Genomic DNA, 15,824 nt, shown 5'->3' with positions numbered 1-15,824 from the left:
GTGCATACATCACCTTATTGAGTTATGGTGTTAACCCTGCAAGATAGGTGTTCTCTTCACATTAGAGGCGAGCAAGTGGGCACAGAGACGTTGAGCAGCTTGCTCCAGGCCACCAAGCTGGTGGTGGCAAAGCTCAGAGTCAGATGTAGGTCTGTCTGTCTAGCATGGGCTCTTTCCTGCACCACAGCAGCCCTCTCTTTCCTTGTGTGATTGGCTCAGCCATCTGCCAGCGTCCTTTTCTTCACGCAATGGGCAGCCCAGCCCCAAAAGGAGTGTTCATTTGCGGCGTTTGGGGCCGCCTGCGTGCCAGCTGACCCCCCACCGGCCAGAAGTCGCGTGCTTGCCTCTGCCTTCTCAGAGGCGCTAGAATTTGTCTCTGTTCTGTTTGTAATGCACACAGGACGGGGCTATTAATCATGCCACAGGCCAGGCTGCACAGCGCCTCCGGAATAATGAATTACCCAGCTCCTGCCAAAATGAGTCACACCACGGCCACGAAGGAAACTTATCTCTCCCCGACTCTCTCCCCATCTTGTTCCTCCCTCTTCCCTCTCTCATCTCCTGTGATCTGTCTTGCCAGTTGTAATTGGAACATTTTCTCTCGTATTTAAGTTCTGAAGTGTCTTTGGGACTTGCTAATGTATCCAAAGGCTTAAAACAAGTCCCGTCAAGGACGTTTATTGCTGTCTAGCACGGGCAGTTAAGCGTAGCTTACAAGCAGCTCTGGGTATATATGGCCAGGAATAGAAATGTTCCTTTTGGAAAAGAAGAGAAGGAAAAGAAAGGGAAGGGAAGGGAAGGGAAGGGACAGGGGAAAGGGAAGTGTAACGGGCAGGGAAGGAAGGGAAGGGAAGGGAACGGGAAGGAAAGGATGAAGGGAAGGGATTCTTCTTGAAGGAAGACTTCCTCCTTCCCTTCCTTCCCTCCTTCCTTCGCCTTCCTTCCTCCTCCTTCCTCACCTCCTGCCGTCCCTCCCTCCCTCCCTCCTCCCCCCTCCTTCCTCCCTCCCTCCCTCCCCCCTCCCCCTCCCCCCTCACTCCCCCCCCCTCCACCTCCCTCCCGCCTCCTGCCCTCCCTCCCTCCCTCCCCCCCCCCCTCCCTCCCTCCCTCCCTCCCTCCCCTCCCCCCCCTTCTTCCTTCCTCTCTCCCCTCCCCTCCCTCCCCTCCTTCTGGTATCAAATGAGGGCTTAAAGAAGGTACAATTTCTGGCCTGACCGTGAGAGGTTGTACAGGCCTTGGGATGGTGTGACTTTGGTTTGAATGGGGCTGGTTTGGTTTTTTTGGGGGGTGGGGGGTGGGGAGCTGCCTAAGAGGAGACCTGAGATCATGTGTACTGAATAAAAGAAGCGTCTCCTCGCTGGCTTTTCCTGCTGCCTGTGGGGCAAAGCCAGGACCACCTCGTAACTGGGACCCCTCCATTTGCCTACTGGCCGGCTGCGCTCCCTCACGCTATTGCTGTATACGTGTCCCGCTAAGGAACGCTCTGGGCCGTACCCCGGTCCCCTACGTCCTCCGGAGGCTAGAGGCAGGCCGCCCGGAGTTGGTGTAGCGGCTCCCTGGTGGACTCAAACCCCCGGGCCCTGCCATTCTAGCCTGTCACAGTGAATTTGTTGACGTACAGCCTCATGGTTGACGAGCTGGATGCTGCGACTCTGGATCTGATGCTTTTATTCAAGGCAATAAGAAGTGGGAAAGGGTTGTCAAGACATCAGCTGTATTTGTCACTCGTGTCGGGAAAAACAAAAGCTTTCCCCGAAGCTTCCAGAAGATGTTTGCCCGGGTCTTATTGGCCAGAAGCTACGTCACGTCCTTACCCGCCATCCTTGGCTGCAGGGGAGTCTGGACGAACACGCTTAGCGTCCCTGTGCTCCGAGGTAGAGGCAGCAAGGGAATGAGGACTGAGATGCCTGTTGGGTCAGCCAGCAAACCACATCTGCCACTAGCAGGGCCAGGGAAACCTGGGCCGGCACGCGCAGTCCCACCTGACAACGGAGAGGGAGGAAATTCATGTTCCCGAGCTCACTGCATGCCCAAGAGTGTGCTCGGCGCCAGGCCTGCGGGACTAAATTTTACCTAAAAGATGACTCCTCGGGTTTTTATGTTGGGACGACAGTTCAGAGAGCGGGAGGCCCAGCTCTGCTCCAAGCCTGGTGCTGAGCTGTGCTGTGGTCTTGCCTAAGTCGTTTCCCCGTGTGTGTGGAAGGTTGGAGATGCCCTACAAGGAGTCCAGCAATCTTAGGATGCAGTTTTGCTCCTTTCCCCCAAGCATCTTCCATTCGTTTATTCACTCAACAGTTCTTTCCTAGGTGCCTACTGTGTCTAGGTGCTGCTTTCAGTACTTGGGACGTACCAGTGAGCAGGGCAAAGATCCCTCCCTGCCCTTGGGGACCTTATGTTCTACTGTGTGTGGGGGGGGCAGGGGACACAAACAGCAGCAGCAAACAGTAGGAGCCCCTGACGAGTAGTAACTTACGCAGGTGTTAGAGGGGATTCGTTCTCCGGAGGCCACACGTGGACAAGGGGACAGGGTCTGGCCGCACCGGGGGGACAATGCAGTGAGCCTCCCTGGGAACAGGGCGTGTGAACAAAGGCCTCCTGGGCAGGGGGTGTCAGCCAGCACAGGACTGGGGGAGTTGCTGCGGGCAGAGGGAAGAGCTAAGGCAAGGCCTCGGAGGCGGAGCTTGCCTGGATTTTCGGAGCTGCTGCTTCCCCATCCGAGGACGGGCCCGGAGCCCCTCTCACCCCATCATTTCCTTTCAGAGGCCTTCAGTTGGCTTTCAGACCAGCTCAAACCCCCGGGAGTTGAAGGCCACTTACACCTGACCCTGCCATGGCCCTTAGGGACACAGAGCCTGGCAACCCCCTTTATATTTATTTGCACCCCATTTCACATTACAGAAACACTCGATTTCTGGGCAAATAGGGAAAATGTAGAGCCCCCAAGTCCTAGAGATGTTGAAATCTTACCGAAATAGCACAACCCGCCATTTCCAGACTATTCTTGCTGGGCTTCCTGTTTAAAGCCTCCTGCACAGTGAGTGACTCAGTGTTTTTTTGCCATGTTCTCAAATGATTGTCCCTGTTAATCCACCGTGAAGCCCCAGGTACGGGGTTGCTGTGCTTTTCAGTTTTACCAGTTAGTGCTCCTGAGCCGTTGGTAATAGTGGACTGGGCCTTCCCCATTAGCTCCAGAGGAGCCTCGCTAAGCGAGGCCAGGCGCCTACAGGCAAACCTAGTCACTTGCTGGGCTCTGCAAACTGCGTGTGTGTGTGTGTGTGTGTGTGATGACAACTTTGAATAACGTCTTGAAATAGAACAAAGGGAAAGGCCTTCCTGAGTTGTGTCCTATGCAGAGAAGTGAGTTGGACTCTGAGAACAGTGGTATTGTGCAGGTGTGTTATTGTCACAAGGTCATCTGAGAGCTTGTAACACACGAACAGATTGATGGGCTCATGAATTAAAAGAATCCCCCCACCTTGGTCCTAGAATGGGGTTAGTGTGTGTCCCACGCACCTGCTCTAAAGTAGATTACACTTCAGGCAAGAGGCTAGACGACCTCCGTGTGCGTGTGAGCCTCCGTCCAAATACTGAGCAGGGCTGGCCGTCACTCGCGGCACACCGAGAAGTCTAGCTCTGGGTAATGGCTTGGCATGGACTTCATAGTCCCTTTTCCAGGTGTATCTCCTGTCTTGTGACCTTGACATTTGTTTGATGGGAATAGCAAGGAAACTTAACTTTGATCTCTGTCAATCCGAGTGAGGTGACAGGAGGGAATTTGGAATAACACACAAAGTGCAGGATATATTGAAAATGAGAGGAGGATGAGAGTCTTCCTCGAGTTGAATCCTGTTTCACGTTGTGTGTTCTTACCAAGCTGCTGGGACCGTGAAGCAGCAAGCATCCCTTCTGGGGTTTCCTAACCTGGTGTCCCCCTTCTACTTTGCTCCCTCCTGTGCAGTACTTAGGGACAGCTGAGCCATGCACACGGTGGAGGAGAAGCATGCTGGTGCAGGCAGAGATTGCACAGGCAGGGGGTAAAGACATGAGTCTAGAAAATTCTGACAAGAACATAAGAAAGAATACAAGGGTACCGGCTCTCTCTTTTACGGGATGTCTACTTGCAAGATAGAAGATATTGTTCACTCATTCAACAAACATATCCAGCACCGACCTCTGGGCCTGGCTCCGTCCTAGGCTCTGGAGATATATCAGCGAATGCCACCACCCAGGTGGTGGACAGAGCTTGCCCTGTCCTCATCTTATTTGCTCAGACCACGTGAAATTGCTGTTTTTGTGGGTCAGAACAACCCACTCACCAGGCACCTACTCTGTGATCCAGCCATTACACAAAAGAAATAAAAGCATTTGTGCGCACAAAGGCTTGCACGTGAGCGTCGGTAGCAGCTTTATTTGCAGTGGCTCCGACTGGGAACACTCCCAATGTCCATCCACAGGTGAATGGATGAGCAGAGTGTGGCGAGTGTGTATCCACACGAGGGGCCCACACTCGGCAATAAAAAGGATGAGGTGCTGCTACACACGGCAGCGGGCCTGGACTATCATCCCCTGCGGTAGCCAAGGACACGGAATGACTGAATCTACAGAAAACTTCAAAAGACGCAAAGCAATCCGTAGTGTCACTACGGAGGCAGATTGGGGGGTGCCTCGGAACAGGGACTGGGGCGGGGGGAGAGGCGACGGAGGAGCAAGCACAACCGTTTGGGGGTGCTGCATCTCTTTACACTGCTGGTTGTGAGGATGCTTCCACGGGCCGCGTACACGTCAGGACTTCTCAAGGGATACCCTTGAAACAGGGGCAGTTAATTAATGATAATCCTACCTGAACAGCGTGACCCCGAGTCTGGGGATCGAGTCCCACGTCGGGCTCCCTGCAGGGAGCCTGCCTCTCCCTCTGCCTGTGTCTCTGCCTCTCTCTCTCTCTCTCTCTCATGAATAAATAAATAAAATCTTTAAAAAAAAAAAAAAGGAAACATCATACCTGAATAAAGGTGTTAAAAACTGTCGAAAAATACCAATTGCACATGGTCCGATCAACAGATTCCTTTCAGCTGTACATTCATTGTTAAAACGTGAGATGCATGTTCCCCATATTTTCCGAAAAGCCACTGTGTATGAGACAATACCACGAAGGATGCTCTCCATGAGAAGTAAAAAGAAAAAAAATTTTTTAAAAATTAAAATAAAAGGCTCTCCTTGCTTTTTTTAAAGCTTCGTGGGTGAAATCGGTTGCTAAGGGAATGGGTTTCCTACAGGCCCTTCTGGAGCACTTAGCAGCTGCAGCAGGTTGCCCGCACTGACGCGTGTGTGCATGTCTTTCAGAGTGACCTGTGGTCTCTGGGAATCACCGCGATCGAGATGGCAGAGGGCGCTCCCCGTAAGTACCTTCCCCCTGGCGGGACCTACTGCTGGGCTGCTCCCTGCAGGGAACTGGGTGGGGGTGGGACCTGCTGCCAGGCTGCTCCCTGCAGGGGACCGGGTGGGACCTGCAGCCAGGCTGCTCCCTGCAAGGGACCGGGTGGGACCTGCAGCTGGGCTGCTCCCTGGCAGAGACCAAGTGGGACCTGCTGCTGGGCTGCTCCCTGCAGGGGATCGGGTGGGACCTGCTGCTAGGCTGCTCCCTGCAGGGGACCGGGTGGGACCTGCAGCCGGGCTGCTCCCTGCAGGGGACTGGGCCTTCCTTGCCAGGCGCCGGAGGAGCTTTCCTTCGGCTGCGCAGAGCCCGTGGGGGTGCGGCTGGCGTGCGTGGAAAGCGAAGTCTGCTTCCATCAACCAGGAATCCATTGATTTGGGAGCGCAGTCAGGATCTTGAGCTTAGAGGGGGAAAAAAGGAAAGAAAAGGCAAAAGGCACGTGGGGACTCTGGTGTGCTTCCCGGATTCCGGGTGTCACTTGTTCTTCAGCCGCTCTTGACCTAACCCAGAAGCGGCCCGACCCACAGCGCCAGTAAACGCCCGCGTAACCGGAGTTCAGAACCCACTCTCCATGCACGAGTCACGGCCTCCGCGGCCCTGGGTCCTCATCCGACGCCGACGTTTAGAGTTTGGGTTGTGCTGAGAGGCCAGGGCTCCCCGGGGGACCCCGGAAAGGGCTTGAGCTCTGGAGAGCTGGGGCTTAGGGGTGCCTCCCCCGGCCACAAGCCTGTGCCCCCAGACTCCCCTGCAGGAAGCCTGGCTCACCCAGGGTCCCCCAGGCCCCCCGACCCCGCCACCCCGACTCAGTGCCCTTGTGCCCTGCATGGCAGGGACACACGGCAGACCTGTTTCTCGAAACCACAGGATGCCTTCGTAGGCAGACCTCACTCTTTAGTCCTCGGCTTGGGGTCCTCAGGCCGCAGGACCTGCTAGTGCACAGCTGCCTCCGAGGGCCACCTCTCGCCTTCACTCCGGTCAACCTTGCAGAGCGATGGGACAGCCTGGCTGGCCTGCCCCCCACCTCCTTTCAGGCAGGATCCCCCCGGCAGAGCCTCCTCTTCGTCACTGCCACCTTGGTGTCTGCTCTGCGGACGGCCTGAACCAAAGCCGTCCCCTTCGGCGCATGATCGGTGGTTTTGCTCACAACTGCTGGTCTTCACGTTGCCGTGGTCCTTGCAGTTCTCACCGTAGCGTTGGGAGGCGTCCTCTGCAGCGTGATCGGGCTGTTGGGACAAAATTCCCCTCCTTTGGCGATGCTGAGAGGCCTTTATGAATCAGGAAAATCAGATATCGCAGCCTGAAGTATGACTCTCACATTGTCATTCTTGATAAGCAGGAGACGGGGTCGAAAATAAACTTCTACCCACAGAATCCTTCAGCTTTTGGGGAGAATATATTCTTATTCTGGGCACAAAGGAAAAGATACCCCGATGGTTGGAAAGCAAACTAGTGAAATCTTGTGATTATGATAAGAATGCGTGAGTGCTTTCTCTAGAAACCATAATGCCGTAGTTTACAGGTTGAGATATTTTAATAACTTTCCTACCAGACCCTATTTGCCTTGATCTCTCTGTTCTTCCTGGGGCCAGTGAACAAACAAGCAAAACCAGAGACAAACCTGTCATGAAGCCTGGAAAGGCATCAGGATATTTGGAAATACAGAGAGAAAGGTGTTCTGGTCTAGCGCCTTGTACTCTAAAACTCTGTGTAGGTAGCATTGCATTCGCGTGAGCCTTCAGTGTAGAAGAAACAGACCATTTACCTTTCATTTTATGACTTAGGGTTTTACTATGAAAACTAACCTACCAGAAAAAAAAAAAAAAGAAAAGAAAACTAACCTACCGTCTCCAGAGCAGTTGTTACCTTGATGCTGTTTACTCTGCGTCTTAGATGGTTATTTAGAGCCAAACAAAGGTTTTGACCCCCTAACTTCGTTTTCTTAAAGATGAAGTAAACGTAGAAATGTTAACAGTGTCGACTTTTAATGCATACCTTATGGGACTCCTGTAGTTAAACATCAGCTCTTTTAAATGCTCAACGCGTAGAAGCTTCGCGATCTTCTGACTCTGCTCGCTGGGCCTGTGTGGACTCCGAGCCATTTGGCAGCATTAGCCGCACAGCCAGATGGGGCTTGGCCTGGGGTTGGCCTCCTAACCTGAGCCGGCCCTTCTTCTGGTCTCTTGCAGCTCTCTGTGACATGCACCCCATGAGGGCCCTCTTCCTCATCCCCCGGAACCCAGCACCTCGCCTGAAGTCCAAGAAGTGGTGAGTTTGGTCTTCGGTGTTTTATGGATCAAAGGGCAGGGTTTTCCTGCAATGCTCTCTTGGACGAGCTCAAATCCGTAGGTCCAGCTGCAGGATTAGACCAACGGATACCGAGCCTTGGGGAGTGATTTCCCATCTGCCGTCACTCATGGTAGAGCAAATGTTAAGTACGGACTCTTTGCACAGCAGGTCTGTATCACTCCACCTTCAAGGTGAGGAGCGATTAGCTAAGGGAGTAGTGGAACCCAAGTAACAACGTGAAAGCTCCTTGATTTATCACCCTCCCAAGAAATCTCTTTCCTGGCATCTCATCAGAGACGGTGACGATTCCAAGAGTCAGCTGGCTAGGTTGGCTGGCATTTCTTCAGCTCCTGAAGATGGTAATCCTGTAAGGGCGCACACACACCGGTAGTATGAGGGATGATCTCACTGGCCTGTGCATAAATATTTGTAATATTGGTTTTTACTATTGCTTCCCCTTAAGACACGTGGTATTGGCTTCTTATTTGGGGCGGTGATAAAATTTCTCATTTAACAAACCTATTGCCATAAAAAAATTGACCTGATTTAAAAAAAAAAAAAAAACAAGTAGATAGATACTAGTCTGGACGATGTAAGAGTCTGGTTAAAAATTGTGTTGGTTGTGGGGCACCTGGGTGGCTCATTCAGGTAAGCATCCGACCCTTGACCTTCAGCTCAGGTCTTGATCTCACTGTCGTAGGTTCAAGCCCCATGTTGGGCTCCAGGGGAGGCGTGGAGCCTACTTAAAAAACAAACAAACAAACAAAAAACTGTGTTGGTAGTACACGACTGGCTCAAGTTTGGGAAATACAATTCTGTAGGTGAGACCAGATGGTCGACTTTTGAGTTTTGTGTGTACTTAGATCAGGGTCTTTGTAGCTTATCATTCCCTGACAAAAATTCATTGTTCCTTTCTTCCCCCTGTGTGTATGGGACATCCTGATGCATTCCAGCACATTCTTGAGTCTCTGACTCCCCATGCCCCGGGCCAACACCTGGACCACTTACGACCCCCTATCTTTTTCTAGAGACATATTCTAGGCAAGTCAGAGCATGAAGGTTCAAGACCTTCCGGCCCCTTTTCATACTTCACGGTCACTTCATGGTCACCCTTGCCTGGGACCCCTCTCACCCACAGCTTCCCCCTCCACCACGCAGAGCACCGTCTTAGTTCATACCAGTCACCTAGTAATGACACAGCCACCCGGGTGTGACAGGAGAAAGGCATACTGCACCGAGAGGAGAGGGAAACAGCCGGGGGACCGACAGCCCCGAGTTGCCAAGGCCTGCAGAGGAAGAGCTTGAGAGTTGCTATTGGCAACAAGGGGGAAGGTGGCTCCTCCTCCTCACTCTGGAGGGTCACTGTGCGAGAAGTCGTTCTCTCCCCAGCAACAGCCTGCCATTGGGTACGTGTACGGCACGTGAGCAGCAGGCCCTGCTTCCTCTCTTCTCCCTGCAACAGACTCCCCGGGAAAGAATTCGGGTCACCTCCCTCCCAGGAAGCATCAGTGGCACCACAGAGCCCTCTGCTAGCTTTCTGCTCGTCCTCCGTGCCAAGCCTCCCTGTCCCCCCGCACCCCCCCCGCCCACATGCACCCCATATACTGTATAAAGTGGGCTTTCCTGACCCTGTGCCCTCCCTCCCTCCCTTCCTGCTCCCTGCATTGCTGCTGGACAGTTGTTTCCAGCCTTGGACCCGCAGAGGACACCCTGGCCACCCACACAGGTGTTATGGTTGGTCAGCACAGTGGGGCTGTTTCAGAAACACTTGAATTAATCGCCAACTTTTAAAAATCTGGTGGTGGAGCATTATATTCAGATTTCTGGCCTTTTGTGCCAAGGTGTGGCACTACCGCCTGGCCGAGTGGCTCCAGCTCCTCTTGGGTGCCAGCTTGTCCTTCCACCCATCGCCACCTCTCTCCAACTCAGAAGCCGGGGGTGGCTGGTCCTTGCATATGTCCTATTTCTCTCTTCTCCCGGGCCTGCACTGCCCTTTGGCCAACCTCTCTGTCCCCTTAGAAAAGCAAAGTGAGTGAACAGGCCCTGCACTACAGTTTTAGTTTTTGTTGACCCTGCTCCAAGAAAGGTCAACTCTGCCCTGACCTTGTTTGAGAAATGCAGGCTTGGAGGAAACTACAGGCTGACTTTCCTGCTTCAAACCTTTGACCACAAGAACTAATCCTGGTGGTGCTTCCAGGGCTGGGTCCGTCCAGGGACAGTGAGGAGACCAGGCCTCCATCTCACCCGGCCTCCCTGACTCCAAAGGGAAGCCCCTTAGGTTGTGAGCACCACACTGCCCGACAGAGAAGGGGAGATGGCTTGGCTGTTCGGGTGTGCGTGGGCAATCAGGAGCCCTGGCGAAGGACTCTTTCTCACTCAGAACCCCGCCTTTATAACATGGCCATGCAGTCCCCGGGCCGTAGGACACGGGATGTGCTCCCGATCCTCTGCAATAGAATCCCACTTTTTAAGCAAAAATATTTTAATCCTACTTTTTAAGTGAAAATAAGCCACAGAGTACTTTCTTGAATGACCAAGTCCAGAGTGATTTGCAATACGTTAGGGTTTGGGGATCCCCGGGTGGCTCAGCGGTTTAGTGCCTGCCTTCCGCCCAGGGTGTGATCCTGGGGTCCCGGGATCGAGTCCCATGTTGGGCTTCCTGCATGGAGCCTGCTTCTCCCTCTGCCTCTGTGTGTGTGTGTGTGTGTGTGTGTGTGTGTGTGTGTGTCTCATGAGTAAATAAATAAAATCTAAAAAAAAAAAAAAGTTAGGGTTTGCTTTAATATGTGTTTGGGGAGGAAGTGAAATATTTTATTTATTTTTCTTTTATTTTTTAAGGGAGAGGATCCCTCTCCCCACCCGTCCAAAGATACAAAACTCCAAAATGCTGCTTTTCTATCCAGCCATATTCTCTGTCTGATGAATTAGCAGATGAAGTACCCTGTTCTCAGGGTATATATTGAAGTGCTACCAAAGGGGCGCACCGTTGTGGTAAGATGGGCCAGCAACTCTTTAGTAGTACAAGTATGCAGTTGCGGGTCGTTTCCAGCAAACTTACTAAATCTACAACATACAGGACATAGAGGGCATACGCGTGTTGTAGACTCAATAATTTATGTGTGTGTGTGTGTATAAATATATATATGCACATACATATTTAATCTTATATAATTATAATGATTAATCTTATACATAAGATTAAATATATGTAATAAAATGCAATTTAATAAAATTAAAATATATATTTAATAAAATTAAATTTAATACAATTACATCTTATTTGTACATATATATAAGATCTATAGATATGTATGTATATGTATATACACATATTTAATCTTAACCACAGCCCTGCCAGGCAGATGCTCTGGGTCCTCATCCTGTAGCTAGAAGATCGAAGGTTAGGTGGGTTCTGTTCCTTGCACAAGTCTGTACAATCTTTTCGTTTCCCAGGTTCGTAACCCCATTCCCTCTACTGTATCATCCGGCCTCTTAAGCTCAAGGTTAGAATGGGACACTAGTCTCTTAGTTGAACACTTTTTTCCTGTGCCTTAAAACCAGGGAAAGAAAGGCAGGAGAGCTACCCTTCGGCCCTTAGGCTGTGGGAGGACGCGAAGGAAAGCACCCCCACTCTCCAGAACCTGCCCTTTCCTCCCGCATCAGGAGAGGCCTCAGTGCCGAGGAGGTCATGGGGTCAGGGCTCCAGTCAGTGCCCAGCCATTCAATAATTAGGTCTCCGGGAGGATTACAACCTCAGCTGAATTAGAGGCCAAGCGTGCTCTCGGCCTCCGTCTCCATGTCACCACAGGCAAAGGCGCAGCCAGCTGTGATGCCCATTTCTTCCTCCCGTCTTAATACATGGTCAGATTCCACCCACATGGTGAACCATCTCCTTCAACCCATTTCCTCTCCTTTCTCTTCCCACCGTGCTCCCCCTGGCTCCCCTGTCCTACTGAGTGCTATGGTTTCCTGCAGGAGTTTCTGGAGAAATACGGGGATGACTTCCTTCCTGTAAAAGATGGTTGGCCTCTTTCCCTTCCCATGCTCCTTAAATGTGGAGATTGCACACAGGCAAAGGAGCACTTGATCAAGATCATTAGAAAAACCTTAAGTGCTTCTCACTGGAAAGAGACATAAGGTTCCTTTGGTCCAAGCTACTGGTGCTCCAGTTGAAGACCAGAGGCCCTGGTGTGGTTAGCTGGCCCCTCCCTGTACAGCCAACCTGGAACCCCCGCCTTCTGCCTTCACCCCAAAACTTTCAGTCACTCCTACTATTTTATGAAACACCAGTTCTGATTCTTGGTGGGTTGTCAGACACTGTTTGTTTGTTTAAGATTGATTTATTCATTTGAGACAGAGCATGAGCCAGAGGGGCAGAGGGCGAGGGAGAGAGACTCCTCGCTGAGCTTGGAGCCCGACACGGGGCTCCATCCCACCACCCTGAGATCACAGCATGAGCTGAAACCACGAGTCCGAGGCTTAGCCGACTGCGCCACCCAAGCACTCCAGGCACTTTTGTTTTTTTAAGAAACGACAAAGCTGTGTGTGTGTGTGTGTGTGTGTGTGTGTGTGTGTGTGCATGTTCTAAGTGAAATAATAATAACAGAAAGCAAATATTAGAAAATATCTCCGATTAACTGAATTTGCTAGCAGTAATGTGACTTGGGACTTTATTAAAATCAAAACAAAAATTGCTGCACGGTTGGTTTTTTTTTTTTTTTTTTTAATTAACCTTTTCTGCCCGGTCTCCTTGGAGATAATGGTCCCGTTGACTCTTCATGCTAGCGTATCTAATCCAAACATATGTACAATAATTCCCTTTTAAGAACACTACACTATTCAGTTCAACAGAAGCTGAATTTCCAATTTCTACCCCCAGACCTAACGGCAGAGAGATACTGCTGCTGCTTGGTGATGGTCACAGGTTGCCAGGACCTTGTCATCATCGTGGGAGTAAAAGTCATAGCAACAGCAAACATACATGCGGTGTCTATGATGTAACGGGCGCCGTGCTCACTATCTTCCATCAATTCATTCCTTGAATCATCACGACGTTCTTCTGAGATAAATCCTAACAATATCACCATTTGCAGTCAGGGAACTGAGGCACGGAGAAGTTAAAGAACCTGCCCAAAGTCACACCGTTAAGAAGTGATAGAGCCCAGAGTAGAGAAATGGGGTGGTTCTGGGCAAATGCAAATTCTGCAGCTCAAATTGCATTTAGGGAGTCCTGTGATTACCAAAAACTTTTAGCCCGACAGGTTATAATGATTAATGTAATCATCTTTCAGGCGTTTTTTAATTCCTCTAACACAATTAAATATACAAACAGAAAAACTCTGGGAAGATAAAGTGGTGATGCAGGTATTAGAACCAGGGCCTCAGACTCTAAGTGCCAAACATTAACATTTATCTCTCCAGGCCAACACTGGGGAAATTAGTATTACTAATCTTAGGCTTTTTTATTTATTTATTTATTTTTTTTGAGACAGAACTAAATTACTGGCAGCAGAGATGCAAACAATAAAGTTATATAAATGTACTTTAAACCCATCAGACCGCTCAGCAAATAGTCAAGTGGTGTTCAACATAGGGGAAGGGATTTTACTTTTAATTAAATGTGTAATTAAGCATATTGATTCTTTGGTCACGCTAACTTAAATAAGAGACAATGAATCTTTTCTTCGAAGATTTGTTTTAAAGTAAGCATTATTTTCTCTTCAAACGGTACCATTTGAAGAAGACATGAGGTACATCGCCAGCTTTGTGCTTCAGCACACTTTTTTAAAGATTTTATTTATTTATCATGAGAGAGAGAGAGAGAGGCAGAGACACAGGCAGAAGGAGAAGCAGGCTCCCTGTGGGAAGCCCAGTGTGGGACTTGATCCCAAGACCCCAGGATCACGCCCTGAGCCAAGGGGAGATGCTCAACCGCTGAGCCACCCAGCTGCCCCGGTTCTGCACATCTTGGCCCGACCTTTGGGCCCAGAGTTACTCTCCTGAACGTCTCCGAGGCTTCCTTCCCAGCAGAAGAGAGAGTGGAAAGAGGACCCTGTACTATGGCTGGTTCTGCTGACCTCTGATCGCGGTCTCCTCCGAGAGACACCACTGACTTTTTTTGGTTGTCAGCACTGGGGAATGGAATGTACTGTTTATCCAGCCTGGATCTCATTTTTAAATTGGGTGTGATTTATTTATCGCCTTCTAATTAATAGCTGAGCACTTTATAAAAAGAAAGCACTTCCTTCGAGTTGCAAGCAGAAGAAACAGGGCTTTCATTTGCATTTCTCATGAATATTTAACAGCTCCCTGTCTTAATTTGTTTTTGTTTTCATGTTCCTGATCCTGATTTCCTACCTAGAAGGGTGCCGTGTGGAATGTGTCTATCTCCTTATGCAGGTTACCCTCGTTGTCTTCGGCGTGTTCCTCAGGACAGCCTATTATTCCATGATGGGTTTTGTTTGTCTGTTTGTGTTTTTGTTTGTTTGAAGCAAAGTCTCCCCTTCGATTAAATTACATTGGCGCCTCCATGGCTTTGGTGGGCCTGAAGGAGAAGGCATATTCGGTACTATCTCATCTCCAACCCTCCCTCTCTGTCCCTCAGAAGCACAGATTTGCAGGCTGCCATTCCCCACACTTGCCCAGCACTCACCGATAAGCACGCATGCATGCAGGTGTTCATCGAGCATTGGAGGCTGCAGGTAGCGGCGTGCTCAGGATGCAGAGATAAGTGTGGCACACCTGATAGAGGGGACACCAGTGTGGAGGCCGCGGAGGGCATGGGCTGAGGGACATACACGGAGGTGCGTGGGGTGTCCACCCTGCTCTTTCCGTCTTCCACAGTCCACAGGGTAGCTGATCCTGATTGATCCTGGGGGGGACCCCCAAGCCTAGCAGGGTGCATCTACTTTGATGTCAAATAATTTAAAAGCTTGAACTGAGCTTAGACATTTATTTAGGGAGGAAGAAATATTCATATTCGGTCCTTTAACCACATGGAATAAGAGGAGACCTGCGTGGACCTGGGCAGAGGTGGAGAGCGGTGCAGATGCAAGCGCCCTCTTGCATTTGAATCTTGAAGAACATGTTCACCACGATGGGTGTCGGCGGGTGTCCCTGTGGCCGGGGCAGCTTTCTGGCCTGCAGTCCGTGTGGAGCCAGCTGGTCGACCTCAGGGAGCTTGCTCAGGGATCCGTTCCTGTGACTCCACAGCGCTCCACAGGAGGGCGACGGCGGGCACGGGATGGATTCCCTCCTGCTCCCAGCAGAGGGGGAACCGCCAAGAGCGTGATGAGAGTTCCCCTGAGCTCTCGGGGTGCTATGCCCAGCTGCCAGGGGAAGCACATGCTATAGAGTCGTGAAGTAATTATTTATGATACCGGACAATTTCTTGGAACTCTCAGCAAGAACATGCATTCCCAACTCCTGAGTCACAGCTGAAGTCCACCGGTGATTCCTACCACGGTGTGGACTTGCAGCCTGCTCCTGGGTACCCCTCCCCTGTGCGTCTTTGGCGCAGGGTTTATCTTTGAAGCAATAGTGCCTTTCTAGAGAGAGATAAATGCATGTGTGGGTATGAACTTAGTCCTTAAGTTTCCGAGTCCTTTGGTTGATAGCGAACATACACATACACCCTGTTCTTAATAATTGGAGTGCAAAGGTCAAAGGTAATTTTGAAATTGCCAGTGGGAAAAAAAATTACCTAATCAAGTTCACTTTACCAAGTAGGAATCTTTCTCATTTCTACAGAATGACCTCCTCCTTCCCTGGCCAACCTTGATTTTGCTCTCCTGCAGCTTGCATTTTCTGCCTTCTTTAGGCCGCTCACCTCAATGTGCCCTGGTGTGTAGTGTGCCCAGCCTCAGCCTTAGCTTTTCACTATTTCCTATCTCCCTGAGCTGTCTTCCCAGAATGATTTCCTCTGCATCCTTTCAAGCCCAGCTCAGGTTCCCTCATTACACTAGACCTTCCAGATGTGATTCTCACCAAGGCCTTTCTCTTATCTGATTCCTTTTAGTTTCTTGTGTGATATTATTTATAAATCTGGGCAAAAATGCTCTTATGCATGTGACTCCCATACAATGCGTCAATTGTGTGTTGATGGTAA

At 50.5% G+C, this 15,824-nt stretch overlaps 1 protein-coding gene across 8 annotated transcripts in view; it reads left to right on the top strand.

Moving 5' to 3' along the window:
• Positions 1-15,824, top strand: part of TNIK (TRAF2 and NCK interacting kinase) — a 376,466-nt gene that overhangs the window by 265,708 nt on the left and 94,934 nt on the right. For all 8 annotated transcript variants that reach the window (XM_038583888.1, XM_038583893.1, XM_038583891.1 and 5 more), the window contains 2 exons: positions 5,341-5,395; positions 7,618-7,696. In XM_038583888.1, coding sequence (XP_038439816.1) covers positions 5,341-5,395; positions 7,618-7,696 — 134 coding nt within the window. The remainder of the gene's footprint in view (positions 1-5,340; positions 5,396-7,617; positions 7,697-15,824) is intronic.

Source organism: Canis lupus, chromosome 34 (genome assembly GCF_011100685.1).
Source record: "Canis lupus familiaris isolate Mischka breed German Shepherd chromosome 34, alternate assembly UU_Cfam_GSD_1.0, whole genome shotgun sequence".
NCBI lineage: Eukaryota > Metazoa > Chordata > Mammalia > Carnivora > Canidae > Canis > Canis lupus.
Note: the sequence above shows the minus strand (reverse complement) of the source record. Positions and strands in the feature narration are given on the sequence as shown.